This window comes from Denticeps clupeoides, chromosome 9, assembly GCF_900700375.1.
Source record: "Denticeps clupeoides chromosome 9, fDenClu1.1, whole genome shotgun sequence".
Taxonomy (NCBI): Eukaryota; Metazoa; Chordata; class Actinopteri; order Clupeiformes; family Denticipitidae; genus Denticeps; species Denticeps clupeoides.
The window spans coordinates 17,596,906-17,619,376 of record NC_041715.1 but is presented as its reverse complement, the minus strand read 5'-3'; the positions used below and the strand labels follow the sequence as shown (position 1 = coordinate 17,619,376).

General features: G+C 42.7%; 1 protein-coding gene across 1 annotated transcript; it reads left to right on the top strand.

The window, feature by feature from the left end:
• Positions 1-7,351: 7,351 nt before the first annotated feature.
• gcc2 (GRIP and coiled-coil domain containing 2) lies at positions 7,352-22,129 on the top strand. Its single transcript, XM_028991813.1, has 23 exons — positions 7,352-7,512; positions 8,621-8,680; positions 8,775-8,859; positions 8,963-9,030; positions 10,499-10,603; positions 10,805-13,174; positions 13,272-13,335; positions 13,450-13,550; positions 13,676-13,774; positions 13,954-14,073; positions 14,577-14,741; positions 14,985-15,089; positions 16,117-16,279; positions 16,554-16,654; positions 16,811-16,888; positions 17,319-17,456; positions 17,919-18,040; positions 18,285-18,461; positions 18,764-18,981; positions 20,156-20,350; positions 20,480-20,619; positions 20,713-20,914; positions 21,131-22,129. The coding sequence occupies exons 1-23, from the start codon at positions 7,507-7,509 to the stop codon at positions 21,202-21,204; spliced, it is 4,956 nt and encodes a 1,651-aa protein (XP_028847646.1). The 5' UTR covers positions 7,352-7,506; the 3' UTR covers positions 21,205-22,129.
• The last annotated feature ends 342 nt before the right edge of the window (positions 22,130-22,471 follow it).

Sequence of the window (22,471 nt, the reverse complement as noted above, 5' to 3'; positions counted from 1 at the left end):
GATCTCAAGTGGTGCTTTTCTCTCTGGAAGCCATTGGTCTGAGATGGATTTTGTCTGGAGGGAGGATTTATGAACGACTAATGCACATAGTAGACTTTCTCCATGGCCCTCAAGGTCTTGTAAAAAGGGGGCGATAGGGGGGCCGTAATGTAGAGCAATGGGCTTCCCTCGCCTGCGTGAGTATCATCTTTAACATTCTTTCTGATATTCCTGGAGGCCCAAGTTTAGTCTTTTCCCATTTTCCGATCTTGATTGATAAAATTGTGCTGTGGGTTTTACACTGTTTTTCTTTCTGTTTAGTTAGAAAAGGTTTTCGCCAAAAAGTTTTCCAGATTCCTCATGTCTAGTTTCTTGGAGCCATAGCATTAATTAAAACAGACATAGTGCACCGTCAAGAGAAACGATCCACTTTGAAACATTACAGCCACTGCAATATGCACAGAATGGCGTTGAAGATCAGAGTGCTGCCAAAGTGTCTGCAGTATCTGCAGTGTCATTACTTTAAGTGAAGTTGGGGTAAATATGAGGGACATTTATCCAGTCATAAAATACTCTTACACTGAGCAATGTGCAGCAATAGCTGCGGTTTTGCCACATGTTCACACATCAATGTTTCTGTTTCTGGCACCTTATGAAAGTATGCCATTCCATGCCGCTTGAAATCGATGCTTGCGTTTCATATCACTGTTAAAATCCCAAAAGCCCTATTCTCATTTTCGTCTTTAATCGCTTACTAGCCGCCTATAGGGTTGAAAATTATGTTTCCCAGAGTATCTGGAGCAGTCAGTCCAGTCTGTTTTCTCTGCAGTCTAGTAATTAACAACACACACACACATATACATACATATATAGATACATATATACAGACATATATATATATATATATATATATATATATGTGTGTATGTATGTATACACACACACACACACACACACACACATATATATGTGTGTGTGTGTGTGTGTGTGTGTGTGTATATATATATTAATACATTATTTCAATTTTGCTAGTGAGGGTATGTACAGGTGTGTGTTGAATTTACAAATGTTGCGGTAGATCTTCCTTGCTGAGTTAAGAGAAGAGGCTGGTAGATCTCTGCAGACGTGGTCCGTATTGATGACAGAGCTAATGGTGTGTGGCCAGTTAGAGGAGCTCACACCTGCTAATGACAGTGCTGCACGTCGGCTCCAGCTCTCACAGATTTCAGGAAAGCGTCAATTTAACAAACCCTAATGCGCTGCGCGGTGACGGCCGAGCTAATAGGCTGAATTTTCTTGCCATTGTCTCACTAACAGAAACTGTTTTGACACCGTTCCGCCGCGCTTGCCGCTGCCACTGTAGGGCACGCAAGTGTAGTTATAGCCGTGACCCGGGATTAAATCAGGGGAAGGAATGGCCTGTCATTTTCGTTTGGCTGTAATTGTGTGTTGATTGGGTTACCACGAGAGCTACGGTTTCTAGGATTTCTTCGAGCTCATTTGTGAAGCTACTGTCTGTATACCCCCTCCCACCACCACCATCACCACCTGTAATATGAGAAGCTTATTACCCCTGCATTTCATAAACGTACAAAATGCAGAAATATGACTTGTACATGCAGAGATGCAGACCCATCAAAATATGTGTGTGTGTGTGTGTGTGTGTGTGTGCACCATGTGAAGGATGTGTTTTATACTGAAAAATGATAATGTATATTTCAGGAAGGGACGATGCGGGGGAAGGGACACAGGGACCCTTATACAGACGCCAGGGAAATGTCCAGATTGTGACAGTAGATGCAAGTCAGCAGATACGTACTGACTTCCAACGTACAACGTACAGCTGAGTCCAGTCCACAGAGCGGCCGTTTCTTGGTGTGCTCTCGATTTAGGGCTCAGCAGATGGACCCAATCTCACTAATGTAGATTTTTTTTGTATTTGGTGCTCAGAGCACTAGCACTTGGCACTCCAGGAACGGATAAGTTGCCTTTACAGCTAAATTGTGTAAATAAGCAGCCAAGATCGGTTCCGGTGACTTGCATCTCCTTGTTTATATGCTACAGTGGAGGGCATCACCTCACTTACTCCACCCATGCAAAGCTGATGAGACATTTCTTCTTCTAACTGGTGATTGACTGAAGACTGGCACTGGTAGGGGAATCATAAAACCAAAGCGCATTAATAAAAAAAACGCGTTCTAACATTGCTTCATTATGTAAACAGTGGTGGGACGCACCAGTCTGTTTCCAGGCACTGACTCCGGTTTGAGGCCACGCCAGCGGCTCCATTAGCTTTGATTGAAGGTGAAGCAGTGCAGCTTAAACTCAGAGTGAAGGTGAAGAGTCCTCCAGTGAGCTCATCAGACAGAGAGAATTATGGGAGCAGGTTTCCCAGGCTGGGGCTGCACCGCTACAAACCAGGACTGATTACGAGGAGACGCTCGGAGCCCGGAGGAGGCGGTATTTCATCCAACACTCGGCTGTCGGGGTTAAATATGGTGAGGCATCGCAGTCTGCGGCAAGCCAACGTCATCTTCAAACAAGGAGGACAGATGCGACCAGATAATGTAATAAACCATGTTTCGGGGATCCTGGATGCATGAAGGCCGAAGTCATGCCATGTGTACTTGCACACTTCATAATGCCATGTGTTCTTCATAAGCTCTTTTTCGAACTACGTGTGACGTACTTCATTGAGCCACAATTAAACTTCCCTTTGATTGACCATCAGCAGAAGCATCTTAAAACGGACCCATTGTCAGAGATTGGATGGATGGACACCAGTCTTGCTGAAGTACTTTAATGTTGCCGACACTCATCAACCATTCACTGATACTCATACTACTCATGGTCACCCACACAAACTATGTGACCCACTTGTGAGCCAGGATGAACCACACCAGGATATGACACGTCTAGACTGTCTTATGTCTGTAGTTGGCATTTGCATGTCTGTATTCAACTAATTCAAATCCTGACTGAACAAATAAGGCGCCTTTACTGGGGTCTATTTATTCTTACTTGATGGTAAAAAGGGGAATAAATTGCTTGCGTTACAGCAAGAAGAGACCTTACAGACTGTGAATTATGTGTTGACACAAGATGTAATACAATCCTAACACTGATATAGTGCCAAAGGTAGACGACTCACATCCTGACACCTTTTATGACACATTGGACCATTAAAATTGGTTTAAAGGGCGTTTTTGTGTCAGCAGAGTTTATCAAGGGGCATTGGTTAAGCGAGCCACCCCCTCAATACAGCACTGGAAGAAAACACTGCAGTGGTGCAGGAACAAACTTCCATAGCTCCCAAATCATATATTTTTCTCCCATGGTGAAATTGCCGCTTTTTTAATAGTCACGAATGACTATACCCCACCCCCCACCCCCCCCCCCCCCCCCCCCCCCCCCCCCCCCCCAAAAAAAAAACAACCTTCTCTAACAAATTTTAACCATGTTTAAAGGTCCCCTATTATACAAGTTTGACTTTGTCAGAAAATTTAACATTACTACAAGTTCCCCAAACCTGTCTATGGTCCAGCAGTGGCTAGATGGTGATATGTGTAAAGAGTTCTTTGACCATTCTGCTTCACTGTTCAGAGAGCGGCTGCTCAGACGGTCGGATCTGGAATTTGAAAGTTTACCTCTCGTTTCTCATGCTTTATCTGCCGAGAGAATTTCCTGCCCCTTCCCTAAAACATTATCTCAACTGACTGTCATGGCCTTCAAATATTTGAAGCATTGCAGTTGCTTGGTGATCGGATGTAAAAATGTGCACAAATGTTTTTTTTTAGTTCCATCTCATGAGAAAAATGCTGACATGACTTCCTGTCATAAAAGAGAGTTCAGACATAGAATTAGGGGACCACTAAGACCGATATAAAAGCAAAAAAAAAAATTCATGTCAGCAGACCTTTAATAAAGTCTATTTGTCATGTTGTGTGAAGAATTAATAAGGCACCGAAGCGCAACATTGAAATGACAATGGAATCGATTAAACAAAAAGAAATACAGCATGATGGCCAAACAAACTAACTCTAAAGAACCGGTAACATGCGACTGCAGAATCAGGACCCATCACAGGACGGTGACCACGTTAATGCAGGAACAACTCTTGTCTCCTGCTCACACACTTACCAACCGGTGCTGGCTGGGTGCCCGGCAGCGCCTAGCCGTTACACTCTTAATACAAAACCAGTCGGTAGAGAGAGTGAAAGTGACCCCACTTCGATAAGGTCTGCTTACTCATCCAGGCTATTCAGCAATTCCGACATTTTCCAGACCATGGAGGTCTAGGTCAGGTGATTTTGTAGACCTGGTCATGCTGGAACTTCATGAGCTTCAAAGAATGCTATGTTGCTATTGTGATGATGCTGGCTCACTTCAGATTATAACGCAATCTTAGAACTAGTTGAAAAGATTCATATAAATGTATATGAATCTTTTCAACTAGTTGTAAGATTGCTTTAAATTTACATTTAACATAATTTTTTTTATCAGAATATAGATTTTTGCATGGCTTTTTGAAGAAAAAAAAAGGCGGACAGCTGACTTAGAAGCGAAGAACGGAAGGGGGAGAAATGAAGGGATTGTTTTTCTCCCTCTTTCTCTGTCCCTGAGTAATCAGGCCTGGCCGATCGGCGCAGACGGAGGCAGATTCTGCCTGGCTGACTAATGAAGAGGCTCTGCCTTCGACAGCTCTGCAGCGCGACCCTTACCTCTGTTTGACAGCCTTTAAACATCACTCCCGCAGTCATCAAATACGCTTACACTGAGGCTCAGCAATGGCGTGGCTGAAATGCCTTGTTAGAGAGCACAACAGGTATAGCAGAACACATTTGCCATTTACTTTTAAATACAGCCACGAAGAACACAGTGTTACTTTCAATCGAAATGTATTATTCTATCTATGTGTTGTTTTATTTCTTTGTGCCATCTACTTAAAGCGAAGTGCGTCAAGCGCTGAAAGGCATCGAATTGGATGTGTATGATTAAAGACCCCAGTTTTGTGAACGTCAAATTTCACAAAACAAAAGAAACTGTTTGTATGCTGTGGCCCTCTACAGGTCTCTCAGCACCTCAGCCTCAATCTTTTATATGCCATGAGCAGTCTTCACTATTTCCTTTCACTTAAAGTCATTTCATTTAGGTCATAGTTCAGTTTTTCTTAATCATTTTAACAGTTGCATCCTCATCCTCACTGTGCCGTCATATTACAACTGTATATGCAAGTGAGGCAACCTGAAGTGGAAAAATAAAATCCCATTCATTACAATGGGATGCCTTATCCTGGCCCTTGCATGGATATACATTAATATAGAATTAAATGAGAATTCCTGTTCATTATTTTCACAATGCCAATCACTTCACATTCACGTCAAACAGCAGGCTCAAGAGACCAATGATCAAAAACGAAATATGTATCTCGTTTTTACACTTTGACCTCTTATGGCAGCCCCGCATACAGAGATGTGAGACGACATCCATTAATAATGCAATGCTGTTCTGTGAGGTCACCATGGGTTACTGTGTCCAAAAACCACTCCCCAAAAAAAACTAAAGGGGCTCTGTAGATAATCTATTATGTGTACAAATATGTCAGAATAAGATTAAATCATGTTGCCAATTGTGGTGCAAATGTTGATACATAAAAGACCTCATGGTAGGTTGGGATCTGTACAGCACTTATAAAAAATAAACATTAGATGCTTCGCTATGATAGATCTCAACCTATTTGATATTATTTATCACAAAGAGATATTATGTGGAAAAGTCAGTATTGAAGATTTCAAGCCAATTGCCTCAGCAGCATTTTACTCTTTTGTTCATGTAAAAAACTACTTTGGGCTATTTCAGTTGGGTATTTTAAATGAATAAACCCTGAAAGGATTAACCTAATTTTCACAATAAAACTCTCATAATATCCAGGATGGAGAACTATGTAGAATATGTTATTTATTTAAATTCATACTAATTATACAGACATGGATCTATAATTACAATGGCCATTAAGTACATAATTGAAGTGCTTAATAATTGTGAGTATGCTTACAATCGCAGTGTGCTTGTACTCTGCACGAGGTCAACTACGTTCAAGGACTGCAGTGATGATTAGGCCGAGAAGGTAGAGGAAATGTCAGTGGCAGAGTAGCAGGGGCCTTGTCATTTCAGACCTCGGAGTTGCCTTTGCTCCTGGGGGGGCCAGACAAGGCTCAGTTGTTCAGTTGTTGGTTTTTTCTTTCTTTTAGACGCCCACAGCAGCACACTGCGGTTCTCTGATTGAGCTTCCTCCACCCCCAACGCACAGGGGGGCAGGTGCTGATGAATTTGGAGGATGGCAGATTGTGGATGCTCAGCCCAAGGCGACAAGGTGTCTGTAAAGAGAGGGCCTTTTAGTTTTACGATGTGCCAAACTGCATCAACAAACCGAAATGCATCTGAAATTAATTCAGCTGGACACGTGGGGATCCCAGAAAATGTCCTGCCAACCAGTCCATACATGTTAGCAGTTGCTCTACAGTGCATAAATGTACACATAAATGTAATTGCACAACTGCATACACTCCCCATACAGTTCTACTTCTCCATACCTACCTCATCTTACTGCTGTGGCACTTTGAACTGGTTTTAACAATGTTTTATAGTGCATGATGTTGCTACTCCATACCTGCCTCATTTACTGTAGAAAATGTTTTTTTACTGTTCACAACATTTTTATTACTTTGATGTTGCGGCACAAGTCACTTTTTTTCAATCTTCTCTTTCTGATGCCAAAACAGACCTGCTCGATATTCAATGGATTGGATTCAATAATAATAATAAAGTGAAGTGATTGTCACATGTGATACACAGAAGCACAGCACACAGCAGGATTCAACATGCAACGAGTGCACAAGCATCCCTGTTTATTTGCACCAGCTCCACCCTGTGCTGTTACTAGGCTTTTCAGCATATATGACTATAATGCATCTGTGTCTGTGTTCTTCGGAATGTTGTTTGTGTTTCTCTTTGAAACCAAATGCTGGCTTTTATAAATTGGATTTCCCAGTTAAAGGTCACAATTATGCATGTTGCATAGCTCTGCATCAAACCTGCAATAGTTAATGTGCAAGATTATTATACAGAAGTCATATCTCAGAAACAAAATTGAATCACACGTAGTTGTAACTGAAGCCCTGTGGGCATTCACAAGGTCCATTTTAAAAGCAATTTCATTCTTTCTTTTTTTCTTGACCTTTGGATCGTTTATGAGTTGCAGCAATGATGACGCATAAGGAATATATATCAACCAATATTCAAATATTCCAAGCCGCAGCGCCCGCGCGCGATCAGGTGACGCGCGCGGTGACGCGCACGGTGACGAAGGCGGAAGCGGAACAGTGCATCCTGGACGCTGTGCTACCGCATCACCGTCCTAAAAACATGGTTTAACGTGGCAAACCGGCCGGTCTCTGCACTGTTGCGGGCGTCAGGTCGAGTTCATTCGGACCCGAGTTGTCGGACCCGTGTAGGGACTCACGCACGATGGAGGTAAGAAGGAAATTCGGGAGGTTGGCGTGTTAGCATATTAACGCTAGCTGGCTTGGGACGATAATAATAATCGGCAATATTATTCGGTCGTTCTCCGTTTAATGAGTGATCATCTTATGGGGGAAAAAATCTATTGATTGTTCTGTCGTGGTGATGTCATGCGAAGGGTCTCTTCAACTGAGGGGCAGATAGTACTAGAATTTGATGGATCTAGATTATGTGTATTTAGGAAAACATTTTGTCAAATATCAGCCTCAAGATTTAACATTCAACACATAATCATCGGCATTATCTGCTGTATGCCTGTTTGCATGTATGTGTAATATCTCCTGAAGGGATTTTTTGTTTTGGCAAATTAGTGGACATTAATGGTTGACCGAGGTGAACGTGACCACAATTTCTTCATGCAGTATGGGCTGCAGCCCCAGTTTGAAGGGAAAAGGTCCGCTGAGCCATCTGGTGTTGCGTTATTCGCGAACGGTTTGTGCAAAAGATGCGTGACTGTCATTGCGACAACTTGCAAGAGAACGGTGCACAATCAAGGCCATCGTACAATAAACGACACAACACGCAGCAAAACTACAATAAACAACAAGATTATAAGGCATGTGAAACCCTGCAGTGTAGTCCTTGTAATGGAGCAGTTAAAAAGTATATCATTGGTCAGGAGACTTCAAACATCATGATTTATAAACACGTTCAGATTTTACAAAGGTGTTTGTCAAAGGAACACAGCCGTAACACTCATCTTAGGAACTCTGGTTCACAGGCACCTCCTGCCATGCACTGAATGATTCGGTGATTTGGTGAACGAATTGTTTGAATGGATCTTTTTAGTGAACTGATTCTAATGATTCTTTACATCAAAAAGAACTGCCCATCGCTAAAGCAATCAGCTGTTTGTTAATCTCTGTTTTCATGAGGTGCGAGACATGGCCTTGTCCTTAGAACCTTGTCTTATTGAGTATCAGTATCAACCCGTTTTCTCATTGAGGAAAATTATCCAATGTTCAAACTGAGGGAAAGACTAGATTGCATCAAAGCATGATCATATAACGTCTATTTATGGACATTTTGGCTGCTTCATTTATTTATTTTTAATTTGCAGGGAGACTCAAGTGTTGATTCTGCTGCCTTAACCCCCGGGTCAGGGACTGGAAAATCAAAGGTAAACAGAACTGACTTCCATAAATCCAACTGAAATAATTATTTTCTTTCATTTAGATCACTGTTGCATTATTTTTTTTTGTTCTTGCCTTTAGCTGGACAATTTGTCTAAAGATGACTTAATCAAGTATGCAAAGAAACAGATGGTGGTAATGCAGAAGTTAAAATCAAAATGCTCAGGTAAGACGTGGCTTTGAGAAATTAATGTCTTACTTTGCTATCATTTAATGATAAATATCATTTAAAGATCATTTAAACTGTGTTGCTATTATTTTTGTTTTAGATCTAGAGAAAGAACTAAATATTCTTAAAGCTGAACCGAAGCCCAGTTCCGATGACTCCATAATAAAGGTATTGTCATTAAAGGTCCCCTATTATGCTTGGTGCAAACAGGAAGTCGTCTCTGTTTTTCCGGAAAGTGAACCACTTGTTCTTCAGATTCTCACGTCACGGAACTGAAAAATACATCTGTGCTCATTTTTACATCCAGTCTTCAAGCAACTGCAATGCTTCACACGTTTGGAAGCCATGACGTTCGGTGGAGATAATGTTTTAGGGGAGGGGTGGGAAATTCTCTCGGCGGACAAAGCATGACAAATGGGAGGTAACCTCTCCCCTTATGACGACATAAGGGGACAATTTCCATATCCGACCTGAATGGCGAAGCAGCATGGCCAAAGTACCAGTTATTTTCAGTATGAGTAGGGTTTGGTCTTTTGTCTTATGGCAGTGCATGACTCTAGTGTGTGACCTAAGTTCTCAGTGGTGCGATCAGCCATTTGGAGGAAAAAAAAAAAGTCTCTGTAACTCTGAAAGTCCATATCGTATTCTAAACCAATTAGAGATCGTGATTGGCAGGGCCCTCCTCTGATTGGCCATGGTCCTTATATTCCTGTGCATTTGAAAGTGTGCGTGCTGCAGTCAGACAGAGAGAGGGGAGTATCCTAGACCCTTCAAATAGACAGAATGGAATAAGGCACGGATTAGAGCTCAGGCCTTAAGAGTTTTTTAAAAGCCCAAACCTGACATCATTGTGTTAGGGGATGCTGGCCAACATGTTTTGCATGCATTACAAGTCATTTTTAATGTTGTTTTTCATGGTTAAATTTTTTACAATAAAATTTCCACGCTTAAAAAGATTAGTGAATCTATAAAACACATTACATGCAGCAATAAATGCACTGGCCCAGTGTCCCTTCAGCAACATGCAGCAGCAAACAGATCATCAGGCTGAGATGATAATAAAGTTCAAGCCCTCGAAACACTTTTTCATTTAAAATATGTTTTTATTTAATGCCTGGTTTTAATTTCAGCTCAGTGAAGTACTTTAAGCACAAACCCAATTTTAGTAAGTTACATTTCTTGTACAATTGTGCTTCAAAAAAAGAACTTTTTGCTAACCAGATTGGTATTTAATAATTTACAAGTCGATATTGCAATTTAAAAAGCAGACGGGAAAAAAAATGTGTAAAACTGCGTTGTTAAATACGATGACGTCAACAATTTGGTGAACCTACCTTAGGGGCACTAGCGCAAATATTTAGCTGTGCAGTGTGCCTGTTGAAAGCTGATAGACTCCTATTAAATATTAAACAAAATTAAATGTCACGTTGAACCGTAGACTGGTGATTTAATATATTGTTTTTGTTTCTGGACATGAATCTTTTTCCTGCTCATTTCATATATACATTTTGGGATTGGGGGGGGGCTGTGCACAACAGCATTTAACACCCTTGCATGTGACCGATATTGTTTATACTAATCTGATTCTCTCAGCAATGGATGATGTAAGAAACAGTGTTTTGTCTTCCATGTACAGGAATTGACGGATCGAATGGATGCGTTGCTTCTCGAGAAAGCTGAAACGCATCAAAATCTTGTTCATTTGCACAAAGAAAATGAAAAGACTAAAAGGCAGCTGCAGGTAATCCAATATGATGCTGAATAACGTGTATATTGTCTAGACCAGGACGAGTAGGACAGAATATTGCACGCACCTTTTTTTTGTTGGATGCCATGCAGAAGTCTATTTGAATTCGTTTTCAATGTTTTTTCTGATTTAATTTAACCACCTCAAGCTATAAGCTACTTATGGGCTATATGGAATGTTTGTATTCTTATTTAGGATTCCCTTGAGGAGCTGAGAAAGCTTCATGAAAAAATGGAGCAAGCAAGAGAAGAGCACTTGAAAAAAGTCAATGACCTGGAAAATAATATTGAGATTTCTCAAGCAAAACACAGGGAAGAACTAGAGAGACTGCAAAACATCATCAAGGCCAAAAGTGAAACAGAGCAACAAGAGGAAACACAGAAACAAAAAGAAATTGGATTGCTTAATGCAAACTTTGAAGAGGTGTGCCAGAGCTACGAGAACAAGATATCAAGTTTGCAACAGGAGCTGGAAAATGCTGAGAAATCCGGAGTCACTGACATGGAAGCATTAGAAGATGCTCATGGTAAGGCACTCTTGGAATCCCAGAAGGACATAGAAAAACTACAGGAAAAGATTTCAATGATCAACATAGAACATGAAGAACATGTAAAAGAGTTAACTGAGCAACTTGAACTAAATGCAGCAGACTTTGAGATGGAGAAAGAACGTCTTCTGCTGCTTCAGGATGAGCTCTCAGAGCAGCTAGCCTTAAAGGAAAGCTATCTTCAGGACGTTCAAGAGGAGGAAGAGGACCACCACAGCTTAGGAGCACAAAGCGCATTGGTGTGCAGGATGCTAAATGACTCAGAGGACCAAAATGAACAACTAAGTCAGCTCAGGGCCTCCCTGGAGGACCTGCAGTCCCAGAATACCATGCTTCAGGAGGAACTAACCTACTTGACCAATGTGAAAACAACACTGGAGTCAGATCTGCAGCATCTCAGGCAGGAGTTCCACCAAGAGAAGGAAGAAATGGAATTCAAGATTAATGAACTTCAGATGACCACGGATGACACTGAGAACCAGCATATCACAGATGAGCCTGACAGTGCTAACCTTGAGACACCCGTGATGAATGACCACCACAAAACAGAGCTGAAGGACCTTGAGAAGCAGCTGTTATCCAATTTTGAAAAAGAAAACCTGATGCAAGAAGTGCAGGAGCTCAGATTAAGGTGTGAAGAGCTGTGTGTGGAGAGGAACTCTGCTGTGGGTGAGTATGAGCAGGTCAAAGAGATCCTCAGAAACCTGGAGTCAGAGCTGGGAGAAAAGACCAGTGACTTTATAAAGCAGTATGGTGCTATGAAGGAACAGAGCGCTTCGGCTGTTCAGGAGCTGCAGCAGAAGCTCAGGAGAACTTTCAATGAGCGGGACGACTTACTGGAACAGATCAGGAACCTAGAACGGACGGTGGAACAGTTGGAACAGGAGAAGCAGGCAGTGCAGGAGCTTAAAACCACTTCGGAGGTCTTGAGCAAAAAGAATGAGGAGGCTACATCTCGGTTGCACCAAAAGGAGTCAGAGGTTCAGGGGCTTCTGGAGAAGCTTGAAGTGATGTCTTCTGAGAAACACAACCTTCAACAGCGTGTAGAGCAAGCCGACGCGGAACTGGCAAAAGCCAAAGATGGTTATGAGGCTGAAAAGTTAGAAAAAAACCAACTTGAGGACAACTTAGAAAGCTTGTCTAAGAGTAGCACGGAGCTGCAGCACAAAGTGGAGGGGTTGTCATCGGATTTGGAAGGGGCTTTGTCGGAGAAGGAAAGGACCAGGGCGCAGCTGACTGACTTGGAGAACCGACTGGGTCACGTCGTGGCAGAGAGAGAAGAGCGGTCCGCATCTCTGAATGCACTTAAAGAAGAGCTGGCTGCCCTTCAGGCTGAATACCAGCAATCCCAGGATCTGCTGGACCAACTTAGATCTGAAGCTGTTGCCAGCTGCACTAAGGAACAAGATGATCTTCAGAAGCGTCTCCAGTCCATAAAGGACGAGAGCGACTCTGTGCGAAAGGTTAAAGATGCTGCAGAAAATAAGATTGCAGAAGCCCGTAGTTATATAATCAAGGTCCTTGAACAGAGTAACTGCGCGCTAGATGCGGATGTTGACGACATCCCCGGCCTGTTGGATGTCCTCGTATCCAAGGGCCAGCAGGAGAGAGATGACATTAGCCGTCGATGCGACAAAAAGGTGGCAGAACTGACTGACGAGGTGGAGATGGTCAAGCAGCAGAGTAGCGAGCTTCAGGCACACGTGGAGGATCTCGTTCGGGAGAAGAGTTTGCTTAAGGGCAGCTTGGATGAGGTGATGTCTGACGCTGAGGCCTTACAGAGGGACCTTTCCGAAATGAGGGCTATGAACGAAAAGGTGAGGTCAGAAAACCGGGAGCTCCTCACTCAGATTGCGGAGGCTTCAGAGAAGTTGTCGGCTAAGGAACATGATGAACGGTCAGGGGAAAATGAGAAGGCCATGGGGGAAATCAATAGCGAGAAAAAAGAGCTCCAGCAAGTGCTGATGGAGAAGGAAAGGCTTGTGGCACAGCTAAAAGAGGATATTGCCCTTCTACAGGTCTGTCTGAAAGCAGCAGCTGCAATTATGACTAATGTTGTACCATTATGCCTTGCAGTATTTAATACGTGTACTCTCTTTTATCACTTTATTTCAGAAAGACAGCCAGAGTGCTTCTGTTCCAGATGAAAATGAAAGGAAGGAGTACAGTGAGAAAATAGGTCCGTGTTCGCACCTATGCACACATTCAATAATACACATTTAGGTTTGTAGTGTGCTTGTGTTCCTTTGCATACCGTTCAAAAAGAAATTAGTTTTATTTTCCGTTTGCTCAGCGGCCTTAGAAAAAGAAAAAAAAAACAAAGACGAGAAGATGAACAAAATAAAGGCCATGGCAGTGAAGGCAAAAAAAGAGCTGGACAACAGTAAGAAAGAGGTACTGCAAGACCCCACTCTTGCTCGCTGTACATTAAACATGCTGTTTTACCGGATGTGGACAGCAAAAGCTGCCATCAGCCAGGCAATGCTCCGATTGATTAACCTCTTGCTCGTAACACAAAGGTCCTTGCCCTTAAAGAAGAGGTGGACTCATTGAAAGCGGATCGAGACAGAGTGTCCAGCTCGATGAAGGACATTATACATGGTGCAGAGGACTACAAGGTATTAATCAGGTTTAAAGGTGTTTTTATTTTTAAGAGCATTTTAATCAATTAATTTAAGCACATTTAAATAATTCTGTTCATGACATTACAGCTTAGTCTTACTTTTTAAAAATGTTTAATTTGTGTTGAAGTCCTTTGCTACGAGAAGAAAAATTACAGAATGAGACTCATTTACAGAACCTCATGATGGATTACGACAAGCAGACAGAAGAACTGGACAAACAGAGGGAGAGGCTGGAAAGGGCGGAGCAACAGATTGGAGATTTGACCAAACGTCTGCAAATGGCCCTCCAACAGGTACCTGTCTTGTAGTACTGCTGAATGTGACTGTAATATTGTTTAAAATGCAGTACATTTTAGTATTCAATGTTGGAGTATGTGATTATATTTATATTTCATTAGAGTGATTGGCGCACGTTCTGTACGTCTATGTGCTTGAAACAGGAAAATCCTAAACTGATCCGTTATAAGGGTTTTTACCCTGCAATTTTATTACAAAAACATATTCCGGATGTTTTGAATATAGGTACAGAGTCACTTGCATCTGACTGAATCAACAATTAATGTATTTAAATAACCTGTTACATATTCTGTTGTCACGGTAATGATCACTAGACACAGCATGGTCCATGTTAGTTTTCCTAGCCTTACGATTTCTTAAAATTTCTTGTTTCAAAGTAAATTCAATACTATTTTTGAAAATGTCTGAACTGACAGTGGTCATATCTGGAGCTTTTCTTCAGCTTTTTTTTTTTCTTTTGCAAATGTTAACTTGTATTTTTGAAACTTGCTTCCGTCAGCATGAGGAGTTAAGATCCGAGAGGGAAGACCTGACGGCCCGGATGGAAACGCTGCAGACTAACGCGAGGCAGCTGGAGGCTCAAGCTTTAGAAATGCACAAAGTGAAATGCTCACTGGAGAGAGACCTGGAGGGGGAGAGGCTTTTAAAGGACCAAAAAATAAAGGTACTGTAATAAGCACAACAGGGCAGAGCGGCAAAGTCTGCACTTTCTTTCCGGGTGCATGAAGATTACTGAAAAGAGAAATGTGCAGCTGACCTCCTGGCCCCATTTTCTGACCATTTACTGGAAAACCCAGTTGTTATACAACATTAGTTAGATAGCAGCACAGTCATTTAGTACTTGGCCTAGTTTCCAAGTTCTGTCCTCTCTTTTTGATGATAATACCTGGTTGATATGTGTTCTCAGGACCACTTGTCTGCTGTAAAGGAAGTGGAGGATTTGCAGTTGCAACTGCAGAGGCAAAAAGTTCAACTACAGCAGACTGCACAGGAGCTGGAGCAGCTTCGGAAGGTGAGCCGTATACTTTACACTTGATGCAAGTAACATGCATACAAAAGATCTCAAGCTTGGTGTAGTGTATTGGGTAAAGCATAGATTTAAAATGCACGTTTCATGCACATGACAACCTATGACATTGACCAATGAGAGGTAAAAGGACATCCAAATATGAAACATGGGGTATATTTGGCAGCAAGTGAATGGTCAAGCCTTGAATTTGATGCAAGGAACTGAACGGCTAAGCTATTATGCATCCCCTTTCAGAGTTTTTGCTGCTCCAGTGTTTTTATATCTTTTTATCAGTTCTTTATGTGCTGTATTGAAATATAATTACAAGCATTTTATACTTTTAAAATATATAAAAAATATATATATTTGTTTTTTGATTATAAAGTTTATGCAAAGTTTATACCAAGTTATGCAAATATTTGCAGTGTTGGCCCTCTGCAGTTCGCCCTGGCATGCTGTCAATCAAGTTCTGAGCCAAATCCTGACTGATGACAACAATTCCTTAATAATCAGTGCTTGGGAGTTTGTCCCAATTTGTGGGTTTTTGTTTGTCCACCCGCCTCTTGAGGGTTGAATTGGATTAAGTTCTGGGGAGTTTCCTGGCCATGGACTCAAAATGTTTTGTTCCTCAAGCCACTTAGTTCTCACTTTGGCCTTATGGCACGGTGCTCCATCGTGCTGGAAAATGAATTGTTCTTCACCAAACCGTTCTTGGATGGTTGGGAGAAGTTTCTGTCGGAGGTCGTTTTGGCACCATTCTTTATTCAAGGCTGTGTTCACAATGAGTGTTGATGAGAAGCAGCCCCACACATGAATAGTCTCAGGATGCTTTACTGTTGGCACCTTTTCTTCTCCGGACAACCACAACATGCCCCAAACAATCGGAAAGGGGCTTTATAGGAGAAAATGGTGGATAATGGCATGATCATTTGTTTTCAGTGTGTAAATGGTAGCACCAGTGTGTAAATGGTAGATGTGTTATATTTGAATAAGAACACCATGATAATTGTTTTTTATCTGGACCTCACAGGATGCTCAGCAGAACACACTGCTTGACATGGAGATGGCAGACTATGAGCGGCTGGTTAAAGATCTCAACAGTAAAATTTCCGAGAAGGACGTTCGGATCGAGGACCTGGAAGCGCAGATTCAAACTCAAAAGAAGAAAGAGGAAAGACTGAGTGAAGAGATTGGTAAAATGCACCTTTGTTTACCACCTGTGTCTTTCAACTCACAGCTGATCATGTCAAGTTCTGCTGTTCCTGTCTGACCTCTAAGTCAGATGTGAAGCCTCTGTTGTCAATTAGAATCGGTAACTACGATGAAGAACTGAAAACAAGGCCTGGATTTGGATTTTATTTGAACCCTTGTCCACCACATTTCCAGCACTTTTTTTTAAATAGTCATCGACAGGAACTCGCGCATTCATAGAAATATGAATTTAAATATCTTTCATTTTTTTTCAAGGTGCTTTGAAGTCCCAGGTGGACCAAGGGGAAGAAAAGTTCTCAAAAATGAAGCAGCTGCTGGTGAAGACCAAGAAGGAATTAGCAGATGCCAAGAAAAATGCAAGTGCCAAACATTGTTACTGTGAACCATATATTACACAGATTGCATAGACATTATACTCAGTTCCCACCAAACTTTGGTGGCACAGAAGTGAAGGAAGCATCGTCATGGTGACTAGGAATGTTGTAAACACACTTTTTCGACTGTGGTTGCAGGAAGCTGCTCAGATGGTTGCGCAGGCAGCTCTGAAGGGTGAGCTGGAGGCTCATCAGCAGCAGCTTGAGGACCTGAAGGTAAACTTGTGGTGCACAGAGGGGTGGTAGTAGCCTAGTGGGTAAGATACTCGTCTATGAACCAAAAGACACAGGTTCAAATCCCACTTTGTCCCATTGTGTCCCTAAGCAAGACACTTAACCATGAGTGTCTCCGGGGGGACTGTCCCTGTCACTACTGATTATAAGTCAGCGTCTAATAAATGCTGTAAATTGTAATTGAATTTCAGTACAAGACTATTTCAGTGTTCTTGTTAAACAGTCGATTGAGCAAAGTGTTGCTTAACAAATCATCAGTATCATTGGGCCTTGATTCCTGTGTTGCTTCAGGGGAACAGATGCTGACTAAAGCTGTAATTAGTTCATGTAAATGACCATGAATAAGCTAAATTAATGAGGATGTCAAATCCCTCTGTGTTTGTGTGTATTTTTTTTGTGTGTCCTGCTTCAGATCCAGTGCAGTGAGCTGACTGCGGAGCGGCATCGGCTGCAGGAGAGGGTGAAGCAGGTGACGGAGCAACAGCAGCGAGTGGCCAGCTCTTTCCAGCACCGTCTGACTGCTTCACAGGAGGAGTGCAACACAGCCAAGGTACGGCCAACCCCATCTGACCCCTGTGACCCCGTCCCCGACACCTCTTTCCCGGAGAAAACCAGGTCTCGGAGAACACTGCCGCCTTCCAAATAGCAGTATAGATTTTCCATTTGACTGGTCCGCAAGTCCGCACCACTGCTAAATGGCTTAAACAAAACTTAATTATAGAGTGACACTCCTGAGTGATTTCCCCCACAGTCCTAATAGCTGATGATGAACAGCGTGCCAGAGCCCCAAAGAGAAAGTAGCTCCGCGTTCCCTCCTGCCGGGAATTCCCTGGTCGTTTTTGTTAATTAATTGTCAGTGGACCCGTCTGAACAAGAAAAAGCACCGGTGGCGGTTTCCAGCAAGGATTTTTCAAATGGATTAGTAAATGGAGGTTTTGTGAACTTGTGTTAAGTCGTTACATTAGAGTTGTGCTTCTCTGCTAATGGATTTCCATATTAAAAAAAATCTCAGACGGAGCTCGCGGCCACTACATCCGAATTTGAGAGCTACAAAGTTCGGGTTCACAACGTTCTGAAGCAGCAGAAGAGCAAGACCTCCTCCCTGAATGACAGTGATGTCGGTAGACAGGAAAGGTCTGTACTTCAAGCTGATGTGTTTTCCCTTGTACTGATGAAATAAGGGTATTCCATGTAATTTTCATAGACCCTTTACAGTATATATGCTGTATATTGTGTATATATTAGGATTTGTCTAGGGTTGTAGGCTTAGATGTTTTGTTATATTGGGGAAGATACATATTTAAAGTTTCTTACACTTGAATATGTGTATGTCGCATTTTGATGCAACGTGTAAATGAGGTGTCTGTGTTTGTGTCAGGGAGCACCTGGAGACGGTGGTGGAGCAGCTGAGGATTCGTCTGCAGGACACACAGCAGAGTCTGCAGGCCACCAGCACAGAGCTTCAGCAGCTGCAGACGGAGCACGACACTCTGCTGGAGAGACACAACAAGATCCTGCAAGAGAACGTGGCCAAGGAGGCCGAGCTCAGAGAAAGGTCCCACAAACCCAATCATGTACATTTACGTTTACCGACGTGACTTACAATCAATAGTTAGAGGGACAGTCCCCCTGGAAACACTTACTACAATGGTGGTTGGACTTTGTGGCCTTTTTGTGTGACCAAAAATGCTACTACCATTTAGAGAGACTTGGTCATAATCTAGAAGTTCTGGTTGTCAGATTTTTGGTTGTTTTGTACCATTTCCATGTCTTGAAACAGCAAAACATTTTTTTTCTAATAACTTCCTTTCAGAATTCTGTATAAGCTTCTGTTATTAAATGTCTGTCTGTCTCCAGGCTCCTGTCCCTTCAGTCGGAGAACGTGGCCCTGAAGTCCGAGCACACCCAGTCGGTCAGTCAGCTGACTTTGCAGGCCGACACCATGCGTAGCAGTTTCCGGGAGCAGCTGCGCCACCTGCAGGACGAGCACCGCGGCACGGTGGAGACGCTGCAGGAGCAGATCAGCCGGCTGGAGAACCAGCTGTTCCAGCTGCAGAAGGAACCCAGTGTCCTCAGTAAGATTACTGGAGCAATCAGCAAGTGCTCTTTTCCCCAACGAAGCAAAATCCATACCATACAAAATCCTGATTCTGAATTGGCAACCTTAAACTTTCTCAAACACTGTCATATTTAATTTGCTTGTCATAATGATAAATGCTCTTTATTAATGAGGGGGGGTGCAGGTGTCTGGTGGCCTGGTGGTATCGGTACCTGCTGAAGTGGACTCGGGCTACCTTCATTAATTGCTTGTTAACTAGTTGTATTAACAACCCTATTGTTGGATTTCAGCCTGATGGGGAAATATAATGAAGCATATAAATGAAAGTTCGGTCTGTTGATAACTGCCCACCCAGCTGTCCGTAGGATTTTTTTGTTGCTGCTGTCTTGCACCATCTTGGCTCCGTAATTCTGATGATTTAAAAGCAATATGTCAAATAAAAGTGGGTGGGTAACTCCGGCAGATGTCGGTCTGGTGGTTGTGGTTTCATAATGATGAACCTTGGGAAGGCTCATTTGCCCGTGGCTGGGTCCACGGGGTGGGGTCTTTAGCTGCAGCCCAAGGCGCAGGTGGTGCTTTTAATGACTGCTGCCGGCGGGAGAGAGACCCCCTTCATCTCCCCGCAGCCAGGTGCTTGTTAGTGGGCCGGAGGGAGCTGCTTTCCGGCCCGTTTCTCTCCCAGAGTGGACCGCATCTGTCCATCTGCGGAGATCAGTCAGGCCGTGATTAGCGGTGGGTTTGCACGTTCTGGCCGTTGTCATGAGTTAACGAATTTGTTTTCCGCTTGTCTCCTAATTTACCCGATGTAAGGTTTATTATGGACCCGGTGAATACCTCTGGTTGCCCGGCTGTAGGCGTGGCTGCGAATGACAGGGTATTGACTGCGCTCGCCATGTGTGAAGGGCAGTTTTGGGTTGATGTTGAAGAAAGGATGGAAAATTGCTCTTCCCACACGTCTTTCACCGAACACATCCATCAGAAAGTGCCCACCTATGCTCAACTCTAACATCTTGTTATATGTTTCAAACAACAAGATGCACCTATACTCTTAAAATCTTTTTATGGGCTTTAATGCCTTTGGCCCTCTGGTGGTCATGGGAGTGGGATTTAAAAAAAACTCAGTGGGGTCTTCAGTCAAGTCCAGTGCATTCAAGTATTTGACATGTAGCATTTTCTTTTTCTCTTCTCAGACTCCGCTTCAGTCCAGCAAGGCAAAAAGCCTCTGCAGGACAGGAAGCTTGCCGACCTGCCCCTGTTTGACCTGCAGTCTATGGCACGAGAAGAGGGTGAAGGGATGGAAACCACAGAGACCGAATCCGTCTCTTCTGCAGGCACACCTCTGCCCTCCCTGGAGCAGCTCCTCACTTCTCCAGACCCTAAACGTGGTGAGCTTGTCTGCACTACCCCAGTGTAGTCAATGGTCATAGTTTACCTGAAATATATAACAACCATTGCAGTATGTGGTAAAGATGAAGAGGTGTTGGTCTGACTTTTTGCTCTTTGGTCGTGTGCAGAACCTTTCGTGTGGCAGGTTGAGCCCACCAAAGACGAGCTGAACCAGAAGCTGAGCACCGCGAACCGAAGCCTAGAGCACGTCAGTGGTCTCCTGCATGAGACTGAGGCAACAAATGCTATCCTGATGGAGCAAATTGCGGTATTCCCAGATAGACACTCTCTTCTGGAAGGGGTGGAGTCCGGGTCAGGTTGGTTGTGGCTCCTCATTTATTTGTCCCTTCCTCTGCTGCAGCTGCTGAAGAAAGAGGTGAGGCGGCTGGAGAGGAACCAGGAGAGGGAGAAATCTGTCGCGAATCTGGAGTACCTGAAGAACGTGCTGCTGCAGTTTATTTTCCTGCGCTCGGGCAGTGAGAGGCAGGCCCTGCTGCCCGTCATACACACCATGCTGCAGCTCAGCCCCGAGGAGAAGAGCAAGCTGGCTGCCATAGCTCAGGGTATGGACTCATTCAAACCTTCATGCTATTAAAGTCACAACATCAGTGGAATATTGCAGAATTGGTTTTGTGTGATGACAAAATAGTGACTGGACCCTTGTGGGTATTACACTTGTTCCCATTGTATTCATGAGTAAAACACTAAAGTATTGTAATGTAACACTCAAATCATGCCTTGTGCAGTAATTATTTTTTTTGTGTGTGGGGGGGCTGCAGGTGAAGAGGAAGTGGCAGTGTCCAGAGGATCTGGGTGGACATCCTATTTGCACAGTTGGTCCGGTATCCGATGATTTGGAACAATTCAGAAGCCTGATCAGTCGTCAAGGTTTCACATTCCACAGGATCTACTGTCCAGGAAAACATCTGTTTGAGCCTGTTATTCTCCACATGCCTTTATTCTGCAGTAGAGCTATATTTTTGATAATTCTTTTTTTTTTTTTTTTTTTTTTTTTTAATAAATAGGGCCACGTGCATCACATGCTGGAGCGTTTGCAGGAGTGTTTGCATCCCAGCAGTTTTGCTTGCGGCCTGCAGTCATTTCACTAGCTTGAAAGTTATTGCAATTGAACCTAATTGGTCAAGCGCCACAGCCAACAAGACTATTTGGATATTTACATGACTAATTGTCTTAAAGAAATGTAACTGTCCCGGCACATCACCATGGTGTAGCGAGTGAACAGTGTACAATGAAGGCGCATTGCAGGTAAACTGTTAAATAAAAGTTCTGAAATGACCAGTTAACCCAATTTGCATAGTCATTCCTAAGAAGAGTGGAGCACACTACTGTATTTTTAACTTTTTTTTTTTTTTTTTTTTTCTTGGCTTGTTTGATGCACAATATTCTGACTTATGAATGTTAGGAGAGGAATAAATATCTAGCGGCACAGTAAAGGGACCAAAATAATTCCACGTTTTATCACACACTTTCCTGCTGGCTGTAACGCTCGGGAACATTGAATGTATTTGTAGTATATTCCTTTTTGCGTTACGTTATTTTTACGTATTTAAAAAAAAAAAATCTGAGGTACAAATGATGTGTGTGTTTATTATGATTATTTCTTTTCATATGGGTCAAGTGAAACCTTGTTTTCTGAAATTGTGAAATTTCTTCTTCTGTCTGCTAATGTCTAATGTGTGAAATGCTCAAAGAGATTATTTGGAAAAATATATTGCAAATTGTGATTTTACTGTGAAATAAATAATAAATGTAACACACCAGATTGAGGTTAAGAACATTTATTAAAATGTCTTCGTATAGCGTTTGATCAACGTAGCTTCTGCCAACCTCTCTGATGAGTCGACGTAAAACGTACTGAACTCCAGCTTCAGTCAACGCTGCTTCCTTCACAGTGATGTTCTCATCTGTCTACTGGATTTAGTTTGTCTTTTGTCAGATTAAAACTTAACACGATGGTGCTCTCCACCACTGAAATGAAGAATGCACATTTATGGCCGTATGGACGCACCTACCCTGGTGGTTATGGAGACTAAATGAGAATTCATTCACAAGAAACATATTTAGGATTTTTTTTTTTGTATTAGGAGGAAGTGAAGTAT